The sequence below is a fragment of the Excalfactoria chinensis genome, chromosome 1 (assembly GCF_039878825.1).
Source record: "Excalfactoria chinensis isolate bCotChi1 chromosome 1, bCotChi1.hap2, whole genome shotgun sequence".
In the NCBI taxonomy this organism is placed as follows: domain Eukaryota; kingdom Metazoa; phylum Chordata; class Aves; order Galliformes; family Phasianidae; genus Excalfactoria; species Excalfactoria chinensis.
The window spans coordinates 31,848,749-31,876,114 of NC_092825.1; the positions used below are offsets into that span (position 1 = coordinate 31,848,749).

The 27,366-nt window shown below is 39.3% G+C and overlaps 1 protein-coding gene across 2 annotated transcripts; it reads left to right on the forward strand.

Annotated features, from left to right (window-relative positions):
• Positions 1 to 242: 242 nt before the first annotated feature.
• On the forward strand, positions 243 to 27,158 carry TBK1 (TANK binding kinase 1). Of its 2 annotated transcripts, none has more exons than XM_072351051.1 (21): positions 243 to 372; positions 3,927 to 4,047; positions 5,821 to 5,961; positions 6,775 to 6,904; positions 7,491 to 7,672; positions 8,544 to 8,704; positions 10,100 to 10,210; positions 12,326 to 12,505; positions 13,997 to 14,193; positions 16,335 to 16,393; positions 17,350 to 17,441; positions 17,946 to 18,047; positions 19,717 to 19,795; positions 20,589 to 20,710; positions 20,833 to 20,909; positions 21,250 to 21,289; positions 22,219 to 22,320; positions 22,659 to 22,755; positions 23,793 to 23,899; positions 24,243 to 24,314; positions 25,071 to 27,158. In XM_072351051.1, exons 2-21 carry the CDS (start codon positions 3,961 to 3,963, stop codon positions 25,120 to 25,122), a joined length of 2,190 nt encoding a protein of 729 aa, XP_072207152.1. In that variant the 5' UTR covers positions 243 to 372; positions 3,927 to 3,960; the 3' UTR covers positions 25,123 to 27,158. The 2 variants fall into 2 exon arrangements, with proteins under 2 accessions (XP_072207152.1, XP_072207161.1); XM_072351060.1 differs by lacking the exon at positions 243 to 372 and adding an exon at positions 951 to 1,109.
• The last annotated feature ends 208 nt before the right edge of the window (positions 27,159 to 27,366 follow it).

A 27,366-nucleotide genomic window follows, 5' to 3' on the forward strand; every position in this document is an offset into this window, starting at 1 on the left:
CAATGAAGTGAGCAGATGCTGAAGAGATTTTACTGCTCTCAGCTCTCACTGACTTGATCTCTTAGTTTCACTATCTCCTTTGAGCCAGTTGCTCAAGAAAATATGGGCGGCAATGAATCTACGAGAAACATGAAGGCCTGTGGTGCTCCTCAAGTGCGAGGCTGAACTTCACACGACGCGCGGACACCTTTTACCCCGTCGAGGCGTTCCCACGGCCCCTCCTCCTCCTCCGGCCTCCCGGTGCGGACGGACCGTCCGGCGGCGAGGACCGAGGCGGCGCCTCCGTCAGTCACGCAGCGGCCCGCCCCGCCTCCCCAGCGCGGCTCCAGGAAGCCGGAAGCGGCCGGTGGGCAGGCTGGCGAGCGGCGCTGGGTGCGTGGGGCCGAGGCCGGGGCCGGTGGGCAGGGCGGGGCGGGGAGTGGAGAGGTCAGCCCGCGCCGGTGGGCGGCCGCGGCTCGGAGGGAGCGGCAATGCCAGACCGCCGCTCGGGAAAGAGGGCTTCTGTTCGCCGGGGCGGAGGCGGCGGGGCCTTCCCGGGAGCTGCAGAGCCTCGAGGAGCGCGGCGGGCACGGCGGAGCGGGGCAGCCGCGGAGCGGCCCTGTCTGTGGCGAGGCTTGCGGCCTGGGCGGCTGCGGCCCCGGCGCCGCCCGTCCGAGCGGCTCGGGAACTAACGGCGTGCGCCTGGCGGCGGCTCCGGCAATCATCAGCTGTCAGTGCGGGAGCGCTGCCCCGCTGCGGAGGCTCTTTCTGAGGATGGGGCCGCCCCGGAGCCGCGCCGAGGCCGCCGCCGCCTCCAGCCCCCGAGGAGCGCGCCGCTCCGTGCGCTGAGCGCCGGGCCGCTGCGGGCTGCGCGGCTGGGGAACCCCCAGCGAGGGGAAGCGGGAACTTGAGGGGAGGAAACTTCCTTCCTGAGAGATAACAGAAGCGGTACTGGGCCGAACGCTGACGTGCTTACAGGGTGTGAGGAACCTCAGCGCCGTGCCCGGCAGCCTTGGTGCTGTGTGGGACCTTACGTGCCGCCTGCCCTTCCCGGCCCACTCAGTTCCGTGCCCAGCTGCTGGAGCTGCTGTTCGCTCAGCCATCCGGCAGGCTGAGCAGCGAACTCTACGGTAGTTCACAGCAGCACTCTTCTTGCTTCAGAGCGTGGGGAGCTTTCAAAATCATATCAGCAGTGCAGCTGTTTCTGCTACTGCCAAGAGGCAGCAGCCAGACACTGAAGAGTATTCAAGTCACTAAAAAGCAGCCCCTGACCCAGCAGCCTGCTAACAAGTCATGGGGAAAGTAAATCAGCACTTGGTAGGAGACTTTAATGCCTGTGTGAGGAGCTTCTGACTCATCTGGTGCGAGATTAAGTCATAGTGACCATGAGAAGTAAAGAAATAGAACATTTGGCATTGAGTCTAGTAACGGGACTAGTCCTGCAGGTAGACATGCATGCTTTTTGTGAACGTGAAGCTCAGTGACCCAGGAAGATAATGGGTGATGTGGAAAGGAAAACTGACAGTGCTTTGTCTTTAGGGAAGGTCTGTGCTGCATCAGTCTGAGAAATGAAAAGCATCAGATCAATGGAGATCTGAGCATGTTGTATAAGTTTTTAAATCTATTTTCTTGTAATTTGAAGACTGATCCAAACTGCATGATGCTTTATGCCCTTAAAGTCTGTGCTAAGAGAACACAGACTTTGTTTTATTTATTGACATATTGTTTTGACAAGAAACATACTAGTGCAATACTGACACAGGTAGGCACCTGGAGCTAATGCTGGTGTAATGTATCTTTAGTTCCATGAGTTAATAAGACAGACATTGAGAACCCATTAGACTTATGTTTCTCTAATTCCACTGAATTATATTCAAGCTCACCCGTCACAGACTTGTTCTTTTGTTGTGTTTTCACTCGGTGACCTCAATACAAATTTATTTAGAAAGCAAGAGGGTAAAGGGAGAGAGCCAACCTCATGTAAGATGCCTCATCTCTTACTTCGGGCAGCGTGATGACTCCATCTCTAATAGGCCACTAATATTTCTAGTATTGGAATGGATATCAGTGAAGAAACTCAAGCGTTGATTTGATTCATCTATGTACTATCTGCTTAAAAAGGATTATCTACAGGAACTGTCTCTGGAAGAAGTTGGTACTCAGAACTAAAGATTGTCTTAGCAGAAATAACAGAACTTTAAGGTTGTGTGTATAGAGATGGGTTTTTAGTTAAAATTCAAGATACATTTGTTAAGATTCAAGAGAAAATCTTTCTTCTCTGGGTGTAAAGAACTAGGTTTAGAAATGCTGTTGCCGAATGATTCTGGGCTTAGTGTGGAATAATGGCATGTCTTCACATTATACTGTTGCGCTCTGTGCACTCAATGATATTAGTTCCGTGTTTTGGAACAGCATTATCAGGAGCTCCACACCTTACATGAGCCAATAGCTAAATAAAACCATAAAATCAGTTGTGCATGGAGACATGTCCAAAGCCAGAGAACACTTCTGTCTCTGCACAGCAGGCGTCTGGCCTGGAGCAGGGGCAAGGTGGGCACCTCAGCATGCTGTTGCTTACTTTCTGACTTCAGTCATTGCCATTGGGATGCTCTGGTGCAGGCAGTGCAGAGGCTGCTACTGAGGGATCGGCTCCTGAGCTGGTCTGCATCCTGCTGCTAGGATTCTTTCAGTCTGGAAAGCTGCCTCTTTAATCTTCCATCTTTTTGCTCAATTTAATGGCAAAGGTAGTGCTTTGATTAAACCAGAAAGGTAAAGGTGCTCAACTGTAGCTCCTGCTGGTTTGGCAAGGGGGAAAAGCTTGTGCTTCTATTTTATTAATCATTTTTATTTGATCAAAGTTTTCTTTCTTTTGGATCTGTGACTTACGTGTTTGACACCTTGTAGTTGATGGAGGGTGGGGAAGCCCAGTGGTATTTAAAAGTGACACGGTGTACTAAATGTGAAATTTCAGAAATGAGAAAAGTGCCCTCTGGTTTCTTCCAGCACTAATCAGTGGTTCAGCAAAAAGCTGATAATACCTGCATTAACTGTGACTATGACTTAACTCATCTCAGAAGAGCTTGTATGTTGCTAGTACAGTCTCTCTATAGCTGTACTCAAGTACAAGGCTCCATCTTCCATTATCTAGTTGTTCTAAGACCAAGTTGATCTAAAAACATGCCTTTATCTGCCTTGTTTTCTCATCTTGTGTGTTCTTTGGTGTTATATGCTGTAGCAATTGGACAGATCAATACAATGGGACAGGCATTACAACAAAGGCATGATAGTGGGAGGACTAGCATGACAAAAAGGCATTACAAAAGAAGAGAAGATTGCTCACCTGTATCAGAAGATTCCAGCTTCACAGGGGAAAGCTTCACCAAAGAGGGATCTCCAACCAGAGATCTCTCCCCTGTGGCAGTCAGCCCTTAAATGGGGTCTGAGAGAGGTGCAGCCAGGTTCCACCCCTTCCAGTCACACAGCTGAATTGCCTTCACCTGTGCTCCCAGGGCTCACTGGGTCTTTTCCCCTTGTGATCAATCAGTGGTTCAGGCCGTGACTCAGCAGTTCCTGTATATAGACTGAATAATGGCTTGTCCTGCTGATCTTGGTACATCATTTAGACTCTTTCTTGTAGTTTCCATTAGTGTGTGATTTAAAAACATATTTACAGTAGAGCAACAATTGTATGGTCTTTGCTTTTGCAGCTGATCTTTCAAACAGTAGTTGGGTAGGATTGTGTCATAAGCGTTTGTTTTGATTTGTGATAGCGTCTTCTTAATTTTCTGTCTGCTTCTTTTAAATTGTCTTTGTATGTTTTTGCAGTTGTTTGTGGGGTTTTGGCTTTTCTTATTGAGTTGTTTTTGTTTTTTTTTCTTGTAATTATGAAGTCCCGATTGTGCATTTTACTAAAATATTTTGGTATGTTTTACCTTCTTGTTTTTAAGGTCAAAGCCGAGGCTGTCTAATAGGAAAGTAAAGATGCAGAGCACCTCAAATTACCTCTGGCTATTATCTGACATTCTAGGACAAGGAGCTACTGCCAATGTTTTCCGGGGGCGACATAAGGTTTGTGAAGAGTTACTAATGGTAATGAAATATAAGATTGAAGTTTTTATCCTGTGTGCGTAAGTGTTATGGAACTAATGAAAAGCTGGTAACCATTTAGGCCTGGAGTAAATGCTTTTTTGCAACTTGTTTGTATGTAGTTCTTGATTTTTTTGTCTGTTTCTCCACTGAATCAGAGTTCCATACAGTTACTTCTGAGGATTTGTTTGTGGTATTATATATATCTTTGTGCTACATGTTAGCATTTATATGCCTTTGTAAAATACTAATGGTTACAATTAATCCTTCCGCTCTTCAAGTTTATGAATAAAACACTCCTTGCATAAGAATTTAAATGGGAGTAAAAGTCTTGTCAGATTCTACTATGTAATGTTTGTCCTTTTTAAATTTTCGTATTTTTTGTCTCTGATCTCATACAATCAGTACAATATTTGCAATATATTCTCATCTGATTAAGCTGCTGTAATGCTCATCCTTACGTCAGTGCTTCCAATGTACTCTGGACGCTGTCTTTCGGGCTGATGTGCCTTGAGTAATCAGTACACTGCATCTTTGAGCAGTTTTACCATATCAATGATGTTCTGCTGTGTATGTTGTAACCCAGGGAGCTAAAATGACCTTCTTTCTGTAGGTCATTCCATTCCAATGAATTCTATACTATGTCTCCCCAAATGAAGAAAAGCCTAGTTATGAAAGTGGCATTCGCTTACATAGTAATAACGCTGTCAAATGACTATAAAATTAGATGTAGGCTGCAGGGTTTGCTACAGTCCCCATCTATGTGAAGCAACACTGAGCAGTATTTTAGCAGTTTATGTACTTTTCTATGTGAGTGAATTTCAGCACAGTGGTTCCACTGTAAGGCTTATGGTTTTGTGATTGAATCTCTCATTGCTCTCACTGTTCTGAGAACACGGAAAAAAGTTTGCAGCTTTGTGTCAGTGGGAAAAAACCTTTACTGAGATACCAGCAGCCCATGTAAAAGTGCTATACAACTTACCTAGGTTAAACACAGGAAGGCTTCAGTCTTGAACCTGTCACTCATGAGGTTGTCAGTGTAAGCTCGTTCTTAGAGTGTGTGCAGGGAGCTGCTTTGCCCCAGGAGCTGCACAGTAAGCTGGTGCTGTGGGTGCATGAGTGTGTCAGGGCTTAATTTCACCTGAGAACTTCAGTCTGTTACTGTGCCCCTGACCATGCCCAAATCTCGCTTGCTGGGTGGGTTTGAATCTCTTTTGGGTTTTGTGGGAGTGGTATGTAGTGCTTTGATACTGCCTTCTGTGTTAAAATGCAATGTTACTTGGTCAGCGTAAGCAAAGCTCTAAAGAAAAAGTCTTCCAATTATAGCAAGCGAAGGCTCTTAACTGTAGGATGTGCCCACCGCTTTCTGGCTTGTGCAAGTGGTTATCTCTTGCTGACAAATTATTTTTCAGTGGAGTTCACTGTTCATTCTTCAATGTATAGCCTTTCTTATGCTAACCATTCTTTATTTGAAAGCACTTAGATTTGTGGAGTTAAATCTGGGTTTCCATTTTTCCAGTCTGTTTACTTCTAGCCCATGTTAAACTAAATCAATCGATACATATTTATTTATTTATTTATTTATTCTTAGGAGAATCTTAAATTTCATCTTAAAGTACTATTTTGAGGTATTTCTAGTCTGGTTTATCTCAAACAGCAAAAAATATCAGAATGCTTGAATAATGGATATGTGCATATTTACAGTCTTAGGCTTCTGGTTGATTAATCACTGGTTGTTTGTTTTGTTTTTAACAGAAAACCGGGGATTTATATGCTGTCAAAGTATTTAACAGTATAAGTTTCCTTCGTCCCGTGGATGTTCAGATGCGAGAGTTTGAAGTATTGAAGAAACTGAACCATAAAAACATTGTCAAGTTGTTTGCTATTGAGGAAGAGGTAATGAATTGTAGTTGAGAACCAAGGTACATGGTAGTAACCAGAGTAACTTGTCTCTTTGCTTTATCTGCACTTAGAAATGATTAAGTTGCATTTTTTAAGAACAGTAACTTCTGTGATAATATAAATACTCAGATCAGATTATCCTTCTTTTCTTTCTTTCTTTTTGTTATTGTTAAAATAATATGCTTTGTTTCAGTGTTGAGATACAGGTTTTGTTTCTTCAAAGCCATCCCAAGAAGATGCTGTCCTAAGGCTTACTATGAATTGGCATTTTTAAGTTATCAATGTGTATTAATATGTAATACGTACTGATAAGATGCATTAAGGGAGGTGAATATAGATAAAATACAGTAAACAATCAAAAATTGGAGATGTTTTGGTAATTCTGGATCTTGTCTTGTAATCAGCTAAAACAGTGACGTAGTACAAGTAGAACTTCCTATGAGTTTGAATTACAGTGCTAAAACTTGAGACCAATTGGTTGAAATGACCCAGATGCTGAGACAGCTAAATAAGAAGGGAGAATTGCTACTGTCTGCTCTTCTATTCTTTAGTTCTCTGTTTGCCCACCTGTTAATACTGCTGTGTGCCCTGTAAGGACCTAGAACTCGAGGCTTTCTTCATCTTCATGTTAGAATATGTGAAATGATATTAAAAACGATCTGCCTTTCTTTTCAAGATCTCTGGAATGATATTTGTGACTTTACTACTGATTTTCATCATTTTTGAAAGTAAGCTTCCATTGGGTATGTGTTTTCTGACACTGTTTTCATAGTATTCATGAACTTGTCCTTTGTAATTGTTTTCCAGACAACAACTAGGCACAAAGTGCTAGTTATGGAATTTTGTCCATGTGGAAGTTTATATACAGTTCTAGAGGAACCATCCAATGCCTTTGGTTTACCAGAATCAGAGTTCTTAATTGTGCTGAGAGATGTAGGTATGTAACCTTTGCTCTTCAGCCTTATTGAATTAAACAAACATGCACGTGTTTTGTTGATCTTTGAATAGCAAGAGATGAGAAGTTTCAATTAGTTAAGTAATTCAGCAAATTAAGTTGGCCATGTGGAGTCATGGAGTGCATGTCATGTTGGTGTAGATGGCTGAATTAAGAAGCAAAGCTTTAAACATTTCTACTTAAATAATTGCCGTTTTGTTTGCCAGTTTCAAGATTACTTGTCACTTCGTATTTGAGTGATTTCAAGTGATAATTAGTCTGCCAAGGGGAAATTAGGAATGAGTTTTACCTGTGTCTGCCTGTCGTTAGTAAGACATCTGCCAGTGTTTAATGGAAAGGATGCTACTGAGGGCAAGAAATAATCTAAGTTAGCTATTTCAAGAAGAAAGCAAAAATGCTACGAAAATTTTCTGTTCTTTTTGTTAATTGTATTCCTCTTCTTGTTCTCGTAGCCCAATGAGAAAGCAAACACGCATGTATTCTTAGCTTCAGTTTCAGGTCAACATTTATGCAGTAAGTGCCAAGAAACGTGTCAAATTCTGCTTTTCTTTTCTTTTTTTAATTAAAGTGGCTGGGATGAATCATCTCCGGGAAAATGGAATAGTGCACCGTGACATCAAACCAGGCAACATCATGCGTGTTATAGGTGAAGATGGTCAGTCTGTTTACAAACTGACAGACTTCGGTGCTGCCAGGGAGCTTGAAGATGATGAACAGTTTGTTTCACTCTATGGCACAGAGGAGTATTTAGTAAGCCTGTGTGATTTTACTTTCTGATGAAGGACTATTTAAAGTTTGGGACCCTTTGTGACAATAATTGTATAGGTATAGTTCAGACTGTTGGAAAATAATAATGAAATCCTTGCATTATACTTGTGTTTAGAACTTTCCACCTTCTTTACTGAGTCATGCCAGTTCTGACCTGGCAGCAGAACTTTAAATAATTTCCAGGTCTAGTTTGTGTGGTTTCCCATGTTTAGTATTGTAACCGATACTCTCCTTTGCTATGGACTTTTTTCCTATTTAGCTTCTGTTGCTTCAGTATCACCTGGATGAGTAGCGGTTTCCTTCTTTACTTTGGGGGTTACAGAGCACTGGGACGAGTTACCCTGAGAGGTTGTGCAGTTTCCTCTGGAGATACGCAAAACTCAGCTGGGTGCTTTCCTTTGCAACCTACTGTAGGGAACCTGCCTTAGCAGGGGGTTGGACTGTGTGATCTACAGATGTCTCTTCCAACCCTTGTGATTCCAGGCTGGATGTGGCTCTGGGCAGCCTGGTCTGGTGGTTGGCAACCCTGCATATAACGGCGGCTGAAATTTGATGACCATTTTCAACCCAGGCCATTCTATGATTCTGTAATTTTCTTCTTTGATGCTGTTATATTCTAATAGACTAGTTCTGACTGAATTTTAACATACTATTGTCAAAACTAGAAGTAGCTATCATATACGTAAGAGCATCTTGTGGTAATCTGTTGGAATAACTTAAGCAAATTCTGTGATACCAGCTACCTTTGCTTTTTGATTAAATAATTTGCTGTGAAATTATTGTGGTTTTGTTCTTGACATTGTTCATAACATGATATTATGTTCATTTTACCTATCTCTTTTTTCCTTGGTAGCATCCTGATATGTATGAGCGAGCGGTTTTGAGGAAAGAGCATCAGAAAAAGTATGGAGCCACAGTTGATCTGTGGAGTATAGGGGTGACCTTTTATCATGCTGCAACAGGGAGCTTGCCTTTCCGACCCTTTGAAGGACCTCGTAGAAACAAGGAAGTGATGTAGGTAATTTAGAAGGTTAATTTTATCTGCTCATAAATAAAAAGTCAATACATTAATTGTTTTTATTATTATTTTTTTTAAGAAATCCTACATATTTATTGCAAACAGTAAAATAGTGAGAATATTTAAGGCATAATGTTCTTCAAAATTCTCCTTCAACAAGGATTTTAATGTGTGGAACCTTCGGACTTGAATTAAGCATCAGAACTCCTCCAGAATACCAGTGTTTTTCCACACACCTTTCCTTCACCATTGCAGTAGGTTGGTCAGTTGCAGTGTGTGTAACTTGATTATTCAAATGAAGTTGCAGTATTCTGAATTTTTTTCAGTGCTGGAAATGTTTGTTGTCTTTTCATATGATTGTCTCTCCATACTGCCTTGGAATGCATACACTATGCATGAGGCTGACGTGTTCTGGTTGTTTTTTTAGCAGATGACTGTTTTGCTTATTTCATGCAACCAGGTACTATAGCTAAAGATAGCAGGTAGCTCCCAAATGCAAAACAGAACTTGTGACAGCGACATGCTGGTTGGAATGGATTCATTTTTCATTTTATTCTGGTGTTCTTTTGTGTGTTACATTTAAAAACCAAATCAAGGTGGTAGCTGGAGACTCTGATACTTGTAAAGCTCCTCTGTACTGGTAATGCTTGTTGAGGCTGATTCCAGTTTTCTTAAAGAACTACCCGTGCTTTGGTTCTCCCACAGGCATTCTCATCTGTTTCATGCTCTCAAGCAGACAGGAGTACATTTTGTGTGTAGTTCATCCTCTGAGAAAAGAGAGCACAGATGAAATTTTGCTTTGTAAAAATCTATTGCTCCTGGTTCATTTCATGAGAAGCTGGAGAAATAGCAGCCTGCTAGGTACAAAGTTAGACAGTGCTGAATTGCATCCAAATTGCTGAATACTTCCACGTTCCGGTAATTTCTTATAGCCCACCACCTCCTGTTCTTTTTTTGATCCCCAGGTGAGTTTTTGGTAGCTAAATGTCATCGCTTGCCATGGAACATGCTACGAGTTAGTCAAGTAAATCCCAACATTAGAGGCTTGGCAATCTGATTTTGATTAATTACTACTTGCTAACTAACTACTGTTTCTTACAGTAGTACCTGAGATTTCTCCTATTTTTTTCCTCACATCCAGGGTAGAAATAACCTGCTTTTTCAACATAGTTCAAAGTGTTTCCTCTTCATCGTTTACTATTTTCACACCACTTGGTGTCAGCTTGTAAGCAAAGTTCCCTGATTATTGCACCACCTCAAAACAACAAGTTGGCCTAACATTTACTCTTGCTTCAGAATTTATGTTATTGATCCTATTTTGAGGGTCGGTTTGGTAGACCTGTGTATAACAGTTAACAATTTGTTAATGTTGTATTGATAATGTGTTGCAGGTATAAAATAATCACTGGGAAGCCTTCTGGTGCTATTTCTGGAATACAGAAAGCAGCAAATGGTCCAATTGAGTGGAGCTGGGACATGCCTATTTCTTGCAGCCTTTCAAAGTAAGTTTGAACTTCTCACAGAGTGTTTCAGGGCTACTTAATTGTGCTTTTGCAGTTAGTTCTCAGCACTGGTCCTTTACAACAGAGGTCTGACTGTTGCAGATGTTTTCTTTGAACTCTTCTAGAGTTCTACATAGTGTACTGATTGGGTCTTCAAGTGTTTTTTCTTCACATCTTTCCATAATATTTCTACTATTGCTAATTTACAGATGAGCACCAAAGAATTTGAAATGGTGTGAGTAAAATAAAGATGATTACTATTGTTATCCTCCCTCAGAAAGGAGTATGAAGAATTAATAAACCTTGAATTGATGTGCTCCATTTTTCCCTTTCTGAAAGGATGTAACACATCCCAAAGATTAGACAGTAGAAAATGGTACAGGAAAACAGTTCCAAAATGTACATTTTTTTACGTCTTCTATTTTTTATCATTTATTGATATTTTTGTTGTTTATTTCAAAGTACTCCATAGGAAGAGCAATGCAAGGCTGATTTAGACAGAGAATAATTCTTACTGATACTGATACATAAATGGAAGACACATGTTCACTGCAGTATAACCATGCCTCAGTGATTAATAGGCAATTAACGAATTTCTTTAGCAAACATAATGTTTTAAGATCATGTTGAGGTCAGATTTTTACATCTTCATAACTCATTTACCTATATTTATTATAGAATCATAGAGTCATAGGTTTCACAAGAACCCTGACCTATGTGGGTCATTGAATCCAACTCCCAGCCCCACCTAAGACCACCCAAAAATAAAAACCTGTGTCTGAGAGTGTTGTCCAAATTCTCCTTGAGCTCTGGCAGCTTGGGGCTGTGACTGCTGCCCTGTGGAGCCTGTTCTAGTACCCAGCCACCCTCTGATGAAGAACCTTTCCTTAATATCTGTTCTGAACATTTCTGAGTCCTCATCAGTGTAAAATTGCAGGTGTTTCTGAGTACCTCACTGAACACTTATTCAAAGCTGTTTTTCATGGTGAAGGGCAAATCAAATTATTCTGTTAACAGACTATAGAAACAAACTTCCTGAAAGACAAATACGTCAATCCACAAGGAATGTCGAGTGGAAGTCTGTTTTTTGTCAACTCATTAGTTCATAAAGATAAATTAATACATTTACAGCATACAGAACTTACAACTTACATGCTTTATGCATGATACTGCTTAGTTGTTTTCTCTGCTTATGCCATTATAATTTATATGTTTTAAATAATAAAGGAATCTTTTTTTTTTCACTAAATGTCTGTTTAGAGGAATATTTTCAAGTAGCATTTAAGCAGCATTTATTGTTACATGTTTAAACTGCGATGAATCTGGAGCTCAGCGTCCGCTGCCTAGTGGAGGCATCACTGAAGCTGGCTTCAAAATGTTACCAGTTTTATCCACTGAATGCAGACTAGACGTGTATATATGTTTAGAACTTTGAAGAAGCTGTCCATGATAACACACAAGTAGTATCCATGATATTCTGTACATGTCAGATTTTCAAAGTAGAAATGCAAGAAATTTAAATTGTCTTTTCATAGAATAGTAATGACTGTGAGGCAATAGTTTCTCACTTTCCTCTGCAGATGGTGATCTGCATGTATCAAATGTTTGGCCCCATCTCAATCAAGGTGTGTTTTTGTTAGCACTGGCAGTTCGCAATTCAAATAATAAATGTTTGCTAACCAAGCTGATTCTGACTGAAAGCAATGCACAAAGCAGCTGGGTCAGCAAACTTCACTGGCAGTTACCTCCTCCTAAGTGGTGGACTGCTCTAAGTGTTGGTGAGAGCTCAGTAAAAGATCGTTCCCAGCAGTGGTAGTACATGAATTTAGCTCTAAGATGTAGACTTCTTAAATTGCTTGTCATTTTTTTTTCCAGTGACTATGAAATGAGTTATATACCAAGGAAAAATATGTGATAGTCAAGCCTCAAATGGTGTGTTATAATTAAACAATGGGCATTGCCATTAAACGTTTTGTTTTTAAGCAGAGGAAATAAAAAAACAGTGGGGTATTCTACAGGGCACAACGGGACTGACTTAAGTTCATGAAGCAAGTCAAAATGTGAAAAGATCCGTGTAAATCCAAGTTGTTTTTCTCTCTTCCTGGTGTCCTGTAGGGGTCTGCAAGTACTTCTCACACCTGTCCTTGCAAATATTCTGGAAGCAGACCAGGAGAAATGCTGGGGCTTCGATCAGTTCTTTGCAGAGACAAGTGACATACTGCACCGAATCATAATCCACATCTTTTCCCTCCAGCAGATGACCTTGCACAAAGTTTATATTCACAGCTATAATACGTAAGTGCCGTGGTTTTAAGTGTTGTTCACTTCATTTATTTTCATTTACATTCGTTTTTTTTGCTCTTACTCAGGCAAACCAAATCCTGACCTGAGACCATCAATGTTACATATGTGGTAGCCATTCCTTGTCAGTGTGTCTGAGAAGTGTAACCTTGTAATTCTTCTGTGTATTCACAGTGCACAGAAATACGTTGATCATCAAATATTTCTAACAAAAATAAAATGATTGAGGTCGAATCAGTAGATTTTAGATTTGGTCTCAATCAGTGACATAACACAGACTTAATCTATGACTTTTTATTGTGTTTTAGTGTTTGTAGTGGATGCCAGCTCAGCCCAGGTTTGTCTATGCTAAGTTTTTCATGCATCCTGTTTACAAAGTAGCTTCTCAGAAAACATGTTCAGCTCTCACTGTGCTTATTTTGTCATCAAGAAAACAAAACATGCATAGTCTCTGTGTCTGACATAAAACTTACAGGCTTCTGGAGTTGTATTGCTACAGTTTAGGATCCTGAGTGATACGGAGTTCACTTCATGACCATAAAGCGCTGATATTAAAAGCTAAAAAGTCTGACTTATAGAATGATACAAAAATAAATTGCTTTTCCCTGCCCTACTACAGATAATGTGAAGAATGAATTATTCTTTAATAAGAGAACAGATGCAATTATTCCATCAAATGTGTGCATAAATTTCTGGCCTTTTCTAATTCTTCTTTTCTATTCAGTATGTTGTATTGCCTGAGTGTTATTTTTGCAGTGGAATCTTGCTTGTAGCTCTCATTGCTATTTGTACTATATTTTAAACTTACTTTATAATAATTTACCTTTATAATTATTTGCATGCTATCTGTAGTATTAAGAGGTGACACTGCCTCCTGTGCAGCACTGGAGCAAACTGGTCCTTCCTATTTTGTATGTTTTTTTGTTGTTGTTGCTTTTTAAAGTTGTACGTTCTTGTGTCCTTTGACTACTGAGTTTAAAACCCCAGAGTATTCTTGGTTGTCTCAATCTCTGCTGTTTCAGGAAGTAAATCTGGTTATCTCTTAGCTTCAAGGCTGAATTTTGGGTGTATGCTTTTTGACATGTAAAATTACTAGATCTTTCCACTGGGGAGACCATCCATATATTCTTAAGAAGTCATTATGCCTGAAGGGCTCATCCTTCCTTTCCATTTTACCAACATTCAGACTTTAGGGCAAAGCAGGTTTTGTTTACACAGACGTTCACAAAAGGTGGAAAATCAGAGAGAAATGCAGAAGTTTGATGTTTTGCAGGAAACAGCATCTATTTTTGTAACAAAGCAAGCTGGAGCTTTGGGCAGTTTTGTCTTCTGGGTCAGATGCCTTATGTATCGAACCAGTACTTAATTCAAGGGAAGTAAAAAGGAGTTTTTACTTATTTTACTTAAGTAATGTGAAATTGGAGTTGTTGGACTGTTGTACTGTAGTGACTCAAACTACTACCATATATATTTCTTGTATTGTAGAGCTGCTATATTTCATGAGTTGGTCTACAAACAGACAAAGATACCATCTCAGAATCAGGAACTTATATATGAAGGTCGGCGTTTGATACTAGAGCCTGGCAGACTGGCACAACACTTTCCCAGAACTTCTGAGGAGAATCCTATATTTGTAGTAAGCAGAGAGGCTGTGAACATCGTTGGATTAGTCTATGAAGAAGGTATATAATGGCTATTTCCTCCCTCTTATAAGTACCCTAAATAGCCTTATTTAATTATCATTTTATGTCTGATATGGCTAAGAGTGTTTCGGAGATTTATCTTTGAATATCTGAATTTCTAAGTAAGCAATCCAATTAAAAATAAAGCTGAGTATCCAGCATATTTTTGCAGTAAGAGTAGCTGCATGCAGTGTACGTACTGCTGTGAACCTGAGTGTGTGTGTGGTGAGCTGCAGTGGTGCATATGGAGCTCTGAAACTTTTTGAAGTTTGAAGAACTTGTAACAAGCTGAAAGGGAGTTTACAGAATGTAATTCACAGCTGGTTCTCTTGTTACACCTCTCACCAAGTGGAAATTCAAGTTCTGCTCTGTTTTATTCCTCATGAATGTGGTTAGTCTTTCTGTTAAGGTGGAGGTCTTAACAACTTAGATTTGCTTAGAAGATAATGCTGAAGAGGAAGAAAACAAAACCGAGTTTTTATGTTTGCATCTATCACTGAGGCTTACAGTGAGCCCTGTGCCAGAGCCCTTCTTTATGAGAGATGAGCTGAAGGGCATGCCTTCAGCTGAGAGATCAGTGCTGCTTTTGTCAGTATGTCCTACATATTGACTGCTGGGGCCAACTAGTGCTCACACGGAGGTGCTGAAGAGTGTGGGTCGAGTGCTGTCTGCAGAAGGGTCAGCAGGGCCTTTATATTGTGTCAGAACTCTCTGAAAGAGTCCATGAGTGTGAGAACAAAGGAGGTTCAGCTGGTAGAGGCTACCCTGGGTTTCAAAAAGGTATTCAGTAAAGTCCAGCCCTTCATACTCTCTGTGAATGTAAGCAATCACAAGAGGGAAGGATCTCCCACAGGGCCAAGCAAGGGACTGAAGAGCAGAAGTAAGTGGTTGGCTTTCACAGTGGAGAGAGATCATTAGTGGAGATTGTGTGAAATCTGTGCTGTGCAGCCTGTTTAAAAGTAATCTGAAAAAGGTAGTGAAGGGCATTTTGCTCAAAGTTCCACATTAAGGTGTATAAGACAAATCTGTTTGTTAAGGTGTGTGTGAGAACCATGCAGTATGTAAAGGCCTGGCAGTAACAGTGTAGACGAATCTGCGTGTAAATGCATATGAAAATAGTGGACAGGATGGGGAGGGGAAACAGCCTGAGCTTAATGGAAAGATTCTGCTTTAATGTTTCTATTCAGGAAGATCTTAGAGTTTTAATGGGTAATTCAATACAGTCATTTGCTCAGTGCTTTGCAGTGGTCAAAACAGCAAGAGGAAAGCTGGGAATGCTCAGTGAGGCTTAAAAAGGTCATAATCCCTCAGCATCAACATACTGTGTGCCATTACTTTTGACCTTTGAGTTCCTGGGCAGTTCTACACCCTCCTTCCTCCTCTTTCAGTGGTGGTACAGAAGCATTAAAACATATTCTGAGAAAAGCATCAGGAAAAGCTTTAAAATGGGTAGAATATATAAACTTTCAGCTAAGAGAGAGGTGATGGGGGAGCAGAGGAAGAAGATGCCTGTGCAATTTGCACAGGTATCTGAGCAGCATATAGAACCTTTGTAAGCACTGCTTACTTTCTCTTCCAATGGAAGAACCATAAAATCTCAAATTCATTTGTCACAATGACTGTTTTATGTGAGATGAGACTGTTTGTATGTGAGATGCTTCAGTTGCACAACGCATACTTAGATCGCAGATTTTTTGCTGTAGAATTTGCATGTGAAAGCTTTTAATGGCTTCAGAAGGCTTCTGTTAAATTAATGGAAGAAAAAGAGTATTGGGGGGTTCATTAAACACAAATTTCACCACATCTCAGGAAGACCTTGAAACAGATAGTTTGAATCTGGGAGAATTTGAAGGGAAATTAGATTTTTGTCCTGTTCTTACATACTTCCTTAAGCTTCTGCTGTTGTCTGCTGTGGGAGAAAGCACACTGTGCTGAATAATAGAGTAATGCTTTTTTGTATGGAGGTGCTTGATGTAAGGGAACAAAATGGGATACTTTTCAAGTTCCTTGCTTCTGACTCAGTTGTGCTTTTGAGTTTTAGTAATAAATATTTCGTAAACATATTAGCTTATCTGTTTTATTAAGGCTTTTAAAGTCTACTATGGATGATAGGAAATACAGATGTTTGGTTTATGTTTCAGTTTTGCTTCCTAAAGTGCATCAGCGTTATGACTTGGATGGGGATGCCAGTATGGCTAAAGTGAGTAATGGCGATTTTTAATATATACAGCTGTCTCCGATTATGATACTGAAATGAAAACTACTTTGTTCTCAGATGAATAATGTTAATAGAACTAGTTTTATATGGTGGTGAGAATTCTTACTGGCAGAAGTGTATTCGCTAATGAGGGGCTCCAGAATTATATTTTAGTAAATTCAGTCTTTGTGTACAAATTGATTTTGCATTTGAAAAACAAAACAGAAACAGCCTTTTAAAGTTCAAGTTCTTTGCTGTGCCATAGTTTAGTGATGTGAAGAAAGGAGCTTGCCAATTTCAGATCTTCTAAAACTAGTGGATGTATGCATTACCATGCCCTGATTTTGTCACAAACACTTTTATGCTATGCCTATAAAACGTGGCTGCTGAGGAGCTTTTTATTTTTTTCCAGTTTGGTAATCCTAAAGGCACCTGTCTCTTTGAAAACCAAACGTCTTTCCAATTAATAAACAGAAGGACATCGTTTCGTATTATATAGAATATTTTCAACTGTCTTTATGAAACTTTGTTCTCAGTGATAAAGCAAACTTGTAAGACTGAAAGAGTCCCTAGCCTTAGAATCGTAAAATAAATCATTTTGATTAGTTTCTTTTAGTTTATTTCCTAAACTACTGAGGAAATATACTTGTCCCTTTACAGAAGTTAAAGTAGATCCCGAGAGTAAGTGGTGCGATTCTGTTTCTAAGAGCCTTATTGTCATCCCTAACAGATATTTTAGCATAACTGGAAAAACTCACTATTACATTTAGCTCTGCCTCCATAATGAGTATTCCATTATTTCCTGACTAAAGTTTGGGCAAAATTATTCATCTTCTACTACCAGCTTCACGTTGCTCTTTATTTTATTAATCTGTGTTGCTTTGTTGTGATTAATTGACCTGAAAGAACTGTTAGGATAATGTCAGGTTAGCACTAACGTTGTCTGTGTTTTCCACCAGGAAGTAACACGTATCGTATGTTATGCCTGTAGAGTTGCCAGTTCTTTGCTACTTTACCAGGAGTTGATGCGAAAAGGAATACGATGGCTAATGTAAGCAATCGATTCAATTGCTATGAGCATGATTTCTTTATTTATTTTAATTGAGATGTGGAGATGTACCTTGGTCTTCAATATGTCAATATGTGATGTTGGGATCTGCTGACCTGGAGGGTTTCTTTTTCTCCTTGCGTCCTTCCACTTCTTAGATCATAAAGGAAACAAATATATATATAAATATATATAAATACACACACACACACACACACACACACACACACACACACACACATATGTATATGTATGTATATACATATATATAAAACAATAATATTTAAGTATTTGCAATTTCACTTTCTCCTGTGACTACAGGAGAGTCAGCCTCTGATAAGATGCATGTACAAGATGGTTTTCTATGAGGATTATACTAATGTTTCTCTAAAGGAAAGCAGTTCTTAGTAGCAGTTAATTACAGTAGGTATATGATTATATAACTTGATTGCTGGTAAGGTGGCAGTTGGATGGCATTTGTTATAGACTAATGCTTTGCTTTTTTAGTGAAATAATCAAGGATGATTACAATGAAATGGTTCATAAAAAGACCGAGGTTGTCATCAGACTGGATTTCTGCAGCAGAAACATTGAAAAAGCAGAGAAAATGTGAGTAGAATCAGGACACCAAATGCATTGATTTTCATCATCTTTAATAACAATGATATTTTAAGTTATGAACATTTACAGGCTTTTTTGCATTCACAATTAAATTTGAATTAGTGTGGCTGTACTGATGTATTGCTTTCACTTCAGCAGATTTAGTAATATGTTTTACTCAAGTTAGTATTACTTTTACTCCTTAATATAGTGGGTGCGAGTAACTACTACTGAATAGTAGTTGCACACATCCTTTTTCTACTTTCTTAGACATAGCTCATGTACTGTTGTTGACTTTAGGATCTATACTAGAGCCTGAACAAAGAATCAAGTAGTTCTCTTTTCATTAGTGCTTTAGTGCTTTTGTCATTGAGTTTGGTTTTGTGTGTGAAGGATGGCTTTGAGCACTGCCACATTCACAGCTTTAAGACCTTTGCATTTTCATGTTGAAATACAATATATAGCTGATATAAAAACCTATATAAAAGCTGCAGTATGATGTCATGAGATCAGAGCGTGCACATAGGGATGCCAAACTAAATTGCACAGGAGATACTACTTACATCATTTTTTAATTGCCTTTCTATTAAGTCATGTTTGTTTTGGTAATTCATGTGACAGAGGTGTGGATCAAGGTCTCTCCATGGTCTACATGGACCTGTTTAGGTCTGTATAGTAGAAGAGTTTCTTTAGAGCACTTTCCTTAAAACTGGCAAAGCTTTTGAAAAGGGGCGGCTAATACACTGATATCTTCTAGAATAAAAGGGACAGGCTCAGACGTTTTCCACTATTCAGCCATGTCCTGCAGGTAAATTCCACTCTCTGCTCAGAAGAAATCAGTCATTTCTGATGTATGACTCTGAGGTATTCAGTCGAATCTCAGATCAACAGTTTGAACAAAAATTACATTACTTTGCAGACTGGAGTCTTGTAAATAGAAATCTGCTGTGTGTTTGCACGTGGTTTTTCAGCAGGCTTTCAGTTTATTTAACTTCAGAGGACTTTCACAGAGGTAGCAGAAGAGAAAGGAGAGCAGGAGGATTTGTCAAGGCTCTGCCACAAAGCCTGGCAATGCAGAGCTTTTATTTGAAAGGCAAACAGCGTATTCACCTTGAGCAAAGTATGCATTGTTTGAAAGTAGCTGAACTGGTTCCCAGCAGGAAAAATAACCACCTGCATGATTTATTAAACACTTGAACAGTGGTCATGTGGAAAGTATCAGCTCTTGGCCTGGCCTTTAATGTTTGGTAACCCAGACTTTCCAGGTATGTTTCTGCATTAAAAACGACTCGGTGCACTGACCTGTTGCACCACTGACTACCTTAAGAATCTTTAGTTTGGTAACTTTCTAGAAGTGACGTGATGAGAAAAATAGTTTTTTGCTGCCCGCTGAATGCAGGTCATGGGAGCGTAATAAGGAATTTCTGAATAAAAGTTTCAAATTCATTTTTAACAAATGAAAGGTAGGAAAATACTGAAGGAATTATTTTTTTTCTTGAAAAAAAAAGGTTTTCTAATGGCTGCTTTAGGTTGTCTGTTTTTCATGGTTGCTTGATAAAAACTGTATTTGATATAGAAGTGGTAGCTACCGTTAATATTCAGTTTCAAAGAAAATTTTGAGTGAATGCATTACTCATTTGGTTATTTTTTTAATAAATATGCTGTTTGTCATGGTCAGATATGAGAATCTGATGCAGATCAACTTGGAATCGTCAGAAGTGGATGAAATTTCAGAGATTAACACAAAATTGTTGCGGGTGAGTGTTTTGCAAAGCCCACGTTACTCTCAGAACAGTGGTCTAGAATTACAACCAGTAACACAGCTTTCTCTGGATTTTCCAAGCAATTTCTAGACTGCTGAAGATTGTTAAGACGCCTCTGCTGAGATATGGATACCTTTCTGCAAACACTAAATCCTGGCATTAGTTCACTGTAATGAAAATAGTGTCATCCCTGACAATGCAATTCCATTTACTACACTTCCCCTAGGTGAAAAATTATAACCACTAAATGTATTTTTCTGTTTTCCTGAAGTAATTTTAAACTGTCCTTTGGCTTTCTGAAGCGATACACGCACAAGCACGCTTCAGAGTGTTCTGTTTTGAAGTTTGTATTAAGTTTCCAGACAAGCGAGGGATAATTGCAAATAACTTCAGACCTTTTCCCAGGACACCCATCTATAAAGTTCAGTATTCTAGAAAGCAAATGGTGCTTAGTGCATTTTTATTTTGTTTTTATCTTTCCAAACTGCAGGGAAGGAAATGTATGAACGACACTTGTAGTCATTATGTGAACTCTTAACAAACCAAAATAACTAGTGGAGAAGTAAATAGGAAGTGTAGGAAAGGTAAAGTCTTATTACTAAAGCCTCTGAACGAAACTAGACATTAACTAATAGAAACACCAGCTTCAAAGGAGAAAGCTTTGTAGTTCTTTAATGAAGGTCAGTTAAACCAATGGATATTGATGTGCTCAGTCTGTTTGCAGCCTAGATGAATTTTTCCCTTGGCCCAGCAGTAAGATTGCTTGAACTTTCTTGCTCTTACATAGCTTTCCAGCTCTCAGGGCACAATAGAAACAAGTCTTCAAGATATCAAAACCAAACTTTCTCCTGGTGGTTTACTGGCTGACACCTGGGCGAATCAAGAAGGCATGCATCCGAGAGACAGAAAGTGAGTAACTGTATTGACTATTCTAATGTAGGTTAATTCTACGTTGAGTTGTAGTTCATAAAGCTCACTAATGGCTACTTGAGTTCATAGATGAAATATTTTCTTATTTTTTGTCATTCTAGTTGTGAAAGGCTGCAGACGCTGCTATCTTCAATCACAGATATTTATTATCAGTTCAAAAAAGACAAACAAGAACGAAGTAAGTAACTTATTTGATTCATTTTTAATGTAAGCTGTAAAGTAAATGGCAAGTCAGTCCTTGTTCTTCTTGGATATTTGTGGTAGCAATGAGGATTAGTCAGCAACAGTGAATGTGTGTGTAGGCCTTTCTTAGTTATCTTCTTAACGCCTGTACAAATGAAACGCTGCTAATTATCTTAGAGATTTGAATTGCAACAAAGAAGAGGGAAAAAAAGTAAATTGCTACTTTTACTTATTAACACAGAAGAAAAACATACTGAAAATGGGTAAACTAAGTGAAGCTTTATGTACGACTAACAGAATTAAATAGTAATGTCTCTTGTCTGCTCTGATCCCAGGGCTTCCCTATAATGAAGAACAGATTCACAAGTTTGACAAGTAAGTTTTGAAGTTAACTTTGGGAGACAATTGCTTTCAGGTACTCTCGGTGTTAACCTCTCCTGTTGATTACTGCTGTAAATTACATCCTCTTTAGAATTTTGGCCTTAAAAAAGATATATTTTTAAAATATCTTAGATACAGAGAGTGCCAGCATACTTTAATGTGATGCTTTCTGGCAGTGGAGTTCCTTCACATACGTTCCTTTTAAAGGCAGATGTTCTTCATCTGAGCATTATTGCCTTATAGAGAACTCCTTTTTGTCCTGTTTGCTATTGAGATGAAAATATCCCAGTGGTTATCATGCAACAGTTAACGAAGCAATAGAAGCAGCTGTTAGACTGTACCCATTCCCATACCTATTCCCATACCAATTCCAGTATGCCTTAGTTTTACTTCCTAGCGTAATGCGTAACACAGTATGGCAGTTCTATGGAACTACTGTCTGCAGTGCTAACCAGAATTTGGGTTTGTTTTGTTTTCCTTTCTTTATATCTACATGCTATTTTTCTTGTTGTTACCTTAACCTAACACAGAACTCCAGCTGCTTATTCCAAGGATATTACTCCGCACAATGGATTATTTTCCTATGTTGGATGTTCCAAGTATCTATAGAAGGCAACTAAATAATAACGGATTTCATCCTTTCCATTCAGAGTCCCTTTCCTTTGAATAGACCTGCTCAGATAAATGCTGACTGCAAAAGCACATTTGATCAATTATTCATATGCAAATACTTGCAATTTCTCCCTGCCAAGGAATGTTTTTGGGATAACCTGTCAGTTCAGGCAGTTTTTTGAGTTCTCATACATTACAGTGGTATGAATAAAGTTGATCTGAAGGGGTTTTAAGTCCGCATACTTCTTGTTTGTTGTTTTGAAGGAGGTTCTGAAAGCAGCGTGCCACTCTTAATTGTTTCTGTGTTGCAGGCAGAAGCTGTATTTGCATGCTACCAAAGCCATAGCTCTGTTCAAAGATGAATGTGTCAGCAAGTACGATGCATTTCTGGACAAGGCTGAGGACTGGACAAGGCAAGTTTTTTGTTTTCTTTAGTAAGTGGTAATGTGCATCAGTTAAAAAGTACATATATGTGTGCCCCCGGTGGCGCAGTGGTATAAAGTGCTGCTTGCAGCACCGAAGGGCCCAGGTTCGAATCCCCCCTGTGGCGCAGGGGGTAGAAGTGCCGCTTTGCTACACAGAGGGCTCGAAACTCGGGAGTTGGACTCGATGATCTCTAAGGTCCCTTCCAACTCACACGATACTGTGATACTGTGATGATACTATATATATATATATTATTATATATTATTATATATATTATTATAGATATATATTATTAAACAAAAAACTGCTACTTTTTCTCATTTAGGAAACTGCTTCACACAAGGAAGCAGCTGCTAGCTCTCACCAACCAATGTTTTGACATTGAAGAAGAAGTATCCAAATACCAGGATTATATAAATGAGGTAAAATTCTTCTAAATTATGTAAAGGCTTTGCAAAAATAAATGTTGTTTATAGTGAGTTGTACTTAATGCAGTTGCATTAAAATATAGGCTTGCATGGATGTAAAGTTTGGTCTAGAGTAGCTTCATTGATGATGTAAGAATGACTTAAAGGAAAGCCTCATTTACAAATGCCGGCTGGGTGGATTTTTTGTGTTTTCTTTTGTGTTTGAGTGTTTTGTTTGGCTGCATTTTTTTTGTATTGCTGGCACTCCCATAAAAATCTATGCTGACAGATGTGGGTTCACTGAGAGGTTTTCTGTGCAATTACTACCATAATAGTACGTGAGTGCCTAGAGGACTGTGTGGAAACTCTCATGGAGCATAAAACATTACTCACGTTCAAGATCAGGGAATACACACTCAAAGATACATGCTAATGTAATGCTGCTGGTGGCGTGAAAAGTTCCATTAAGATTTGGACAGCGACTCTGTTGGATGCAAACTTATCAGAATTACCTCAAAACTGAGAGAATGAGAAGTGTCTTCGCTCTTTTCTGTGTAACCTTAATGAGATGTGAACGTCATACTTAGTACGATGTCCTCACATCAAAACCTAATCTCAGTCTAACCCTGAAAGAGCATCTTCTTGCCATCAAGTTGTTATTCTTTACGAAGGAAATATAAATGAAAGAACACCTGACACAAAGCAATTAAGAATTAGTGAAGAGCAATGTTTTACTTGTTATTTGCTTGTATTTTAGTAGCACTGCGGAAGCCAGTTATTCATTAGAATCCTCTTCCCTTGGGATATCTAAGAACATAAGAAATAGATAATTCTTCCTTATGAGTTTATTACAAAAGCTTGAGGCACTTAAGATGGAACACATTAGAAAACTGAAGGTCACGTCTATAAAGATCTTGCCACGATGACCTGGTACCTCACTACTGCAGTGATTTAGTGAAGCATCTCAGCAACAGAGTATTGAGAAATGGTGAACGTCACAAAATATATCACAGCTTGTATTTTAACTTACACTTCCTTTTTATCTATTGCAGTTACAAGATGCTCTACCTCAGAAAATGTTTGCAGCTTCCACTGGGATGAAACATACCATGAATACAGTTTATCCAAGTTCAAACACATTAGTAGAAATGACTCTTGGGTGAGAACTTATTAATTGAATTGATGTCATATTCCGTACCTATTAGACAGATGGATTGGAAAGAATGCTTACAGTTGGCTTTGTTTGCTCTGCTAAGGCTAAGAATGATATAATTATTGCAGAAAAAAGCCTCTGTATTGCTGAAGCAGCAGTATGGACTTGGAAGCGAGTAAAGGACAATATTAATAATCATCCATTACTTTTAGTAAATAACCAACCTGATACGTGTCTCTTATTTTGCACGTAATGACAAGTTGCTGAAGGCTTTGTGATGGTGAGTGATTGCTCTAAGCAGCTGTCTCTATAAAAATGTTAACCTTTCTTTGGCTTATTCTTACCACAGTATGAAGAAACTGAAGGAGGAAATGGAAGGGGTTGTTAAAGAGCTGGCTGAGAACAATCATATTTTGGAAAGGCAAGCAATTGTTTTTCATTTTGGGGCTGTTAGCTGGGAGCAAGCTTTATTTGCTACCTTTTGCAGATCAAAAATGCAAACTAAGGGACAATTCTGCGATCTAACAGTAAATACATCTTGACCCGCTGATCTGAAGTGCAACAAAAAGCCTTTCTTTGTGTCATAGGTTAAAAACCATGACACTTTGCAACTTTGAAACATAACTGTAACGTTATTCTGACGTAGCAATCGTGACTTCTTTTTCATGTCACGTTTAGCTGATAGAAATACTTGTTGCACAGAGAGGTTAATTCCAAATTTACACGTCGTATTTTTGCAGCAGTTCAGTTTGTTCTTTTAACTTTTCACTTTTAGATACTGTTTTTAGCAACTGTGGAATTCTACCAATGTGACCAATTGAACAGTTTTCAGATCGCTTAAATATAATGAAGAGTTTTCATCATCACGTACAGAATGTTGTGCTTTTTTTTCTAACTGATGATGAAATACACGAAAATAAGGATATCTTAAAAGCTTCAGCTTAAGTTGTTGGTATTGCTGAGCTTAGCTTCAAGCTAAATTTGTTTGTTCCTTACCCAAGTCCTGTACTTGGAGCATGGTGTCCTTTCTTCTGTCTGTTGTCGGGTACAAAAGTGAGATACAGCATGTGACAAGGGAGAGGAAAAGCCCACAAGTAAATTACAATGAAGTAAGGGTTAATTGATTCTGTATTTGATCTATTAAATCACCTAAGAACACGCTGCTTTTTCCTTTCAGATTTGGTGCTTTGACTGCGGATGGTGGCCTGAGGAATGTGGACTGTATCTGAATTTCAAAGGGGCTGAAGAAGATTTGTACATTTTTCAATGGGAAAAAATACTGATGGGACATTTAAAAGCAGATAATAAATCTGTATCCAGTTCTGTTTTTTTTTTCTCTGCAACTGTAGTATTAAAAACAATGTAAATATGTACAATATGTAAATACAGAAGAAATATATATCTTTTCTTTTTCTTGTCAGCGTTTAGGGCAGAATTAATCCTGGCAGGGAATTTAATTCTTGGAGGATTTCTGACATAGTCCTGAAGGCAAAAGTGTTGGTGATGAAGTTGACATTGGTTTGGTTTTAATACTGCCCCTTTTTCAGGATGCAATTTATTTGTTATTGCAAGAGTAACCTGTAGCAGTCTAAAAATTATGATTAATCTTTAAAGGGTGTCGTGGAGTTCCTTTAGCCACTCACAGCAAGAAAGACATTGAGGCCCTGGAGTGTGTCCAGAGAAGGGAAGTGAAGCTGCAGAGGGCCTGGAGCACAAGTCTTACAGGGAGAGACTGAGGGAACTGGGGTTCTTCAGTCTGGAGAAGAGGAGGCTCAGGGGAGACTCTATAATTGCCTGAAGGGAGGTTGTGATGTAATGGGGGTCAACCTCTTCTCTTATGTAACAGCAATAGGACGAGAGGGAATGGCCTCAGGTTGTGTCAGGTCAGACATTAGGAAATACTTCTCTGAGAGAGTGGTCAGGCATTGGCACAGGCTGCCCAGGGAGGTGGTGGAGTCACCATCCCTGGAGGTGTTGAAGAAGCATTTAGATGTTGCACTGAGGGACGTGGGCAGTGGGAAGTACTGCTGATAAGTGGACGGTTGGACTGGATGATCTTAGAGGTCTTTTCCAACCTTGGGGATTCTGTAATTCTGTGATTCTATGACTTTGGAGACTAGCTGAATGACTCTAGTCAGCCCAAAACAGGGGAGCTGCTTTCAGTAAGCTCTTTAAGTGTGAATGGAGATGAAAAGCACAGACAGGGCAGAGTGGAAACACATTTGTCTTCTCTCCATGTGCATACTGTTAGTTCTCTTCTATGGGAAAATAAACTCACGGTGTTTTTTTAAAGTCCTTGCCCATATTCGACGCCATGTTGTCTGCTCCGTATATGGAAGTTTGACACTGCAGGTGCCAGACTGAATGTAGAAACTCCTTTTGTAGAGTTACAGCACTTTGGGAATGTTCCTGAAATCTTGTTGCTTACTACAAGAGAAGTGAGTTCTTCAAATAAGATTGTTTTATCCGAATCCTTTTTGCAGGCATCATTTTTAGAGGTTAAAAACTGATATTACAAAGGGTTTTTTTGAGCAGTGAGACGAAGAGACAGCATTACACCTCCTCAGCAGCGTTAGAAAAGTAATGTAACCAGTCTTGCTCTTGGAGAAGTGAACCACAGCCTCTGCTGACCTATATATATTTTTCAACATTACGTTGGTAACCCCTTGCTATTGCAAAGGCTCTGAATTTTGAGAGAAACTGAGCGTTAGTTGGAATATATGATTTTCAACGTCCTTTATACCGAAGCAATCTGAATGGGAAAGCTCATTGTGATAAGAATATTGTCTGTATATTGAAATATGTGCGGCATTGTTTTTCATGCTTGAAGTTGATTTATGTTCTGTTACGTTCATTTTAAACATTGCTGGTTTTAGTGTTGCTAAATACATCGGTGATCTTAATCTTGTTAAAATTACTTTAGAGGAAGTAATTTTAACTAAGCGCTAGCTAAGGAAGTAATCAGTTCGTGATCTACTGATTGCCTTCTTATGAAGTCGGTGTGTTTTTCCTGTTGAGGTGTGACATGTGATACCATGGAACTCTTGGCTCGTGCTAAGTGTGCCGATGCTATCAGTCACGCTACTGATTTGCCAAAAGAAGTAATAGAAAGTAATATATGGTTCTTCCTCCTGAAGCTGCTTTGCTGTTTTGGGGGGTTTAGCGTAGTATATTAATTATCTGTTACTCAAACAAATCTGTCGTCATATGAATTGTGAAAATGCATGAGTGAATGACTTAAATACATCACTGACCACTGACTGTGGGCTGTGTCCTTTCTTCTGTCTTTCCAGTTTCGTGTTTTGTCCATTTCAGCACTACCTTCTAATGCTTGTTTCCCTGTACACCCCTATGAAATAAGCTTCAAACCTGAAGTAGCAAAGCACGGCACACAGCTGGCGTTAGTCGGCTGTCCTGAAGTGGCGTCCCAGACAACTGAACGACCAGCATGGCTGCTAGTAGAGCCACTCATC

Coding starts and splice junctions, on each gene's coding strand:
- TBK1 (XM_072351051.1), top strand. CDS start 3,961: ATGCAGAGCACCTCAAATTACCTCTGGCTATTATCTGACATTCTAGGA. Junction 12,506..13,996: donor TATATTCACAGCTATAATAC/GTAAGTGCCGTG, acceptor CTTGTATTGTAG/AGCTGCTATATTTCATGAGT. Junction 22,756..23,792: donor ACCAGGATTATATAAATGAG/GTAAAATTCTTC, acceptor TATCTATTGCAG/TTACAAGATGCTCTACCTCA.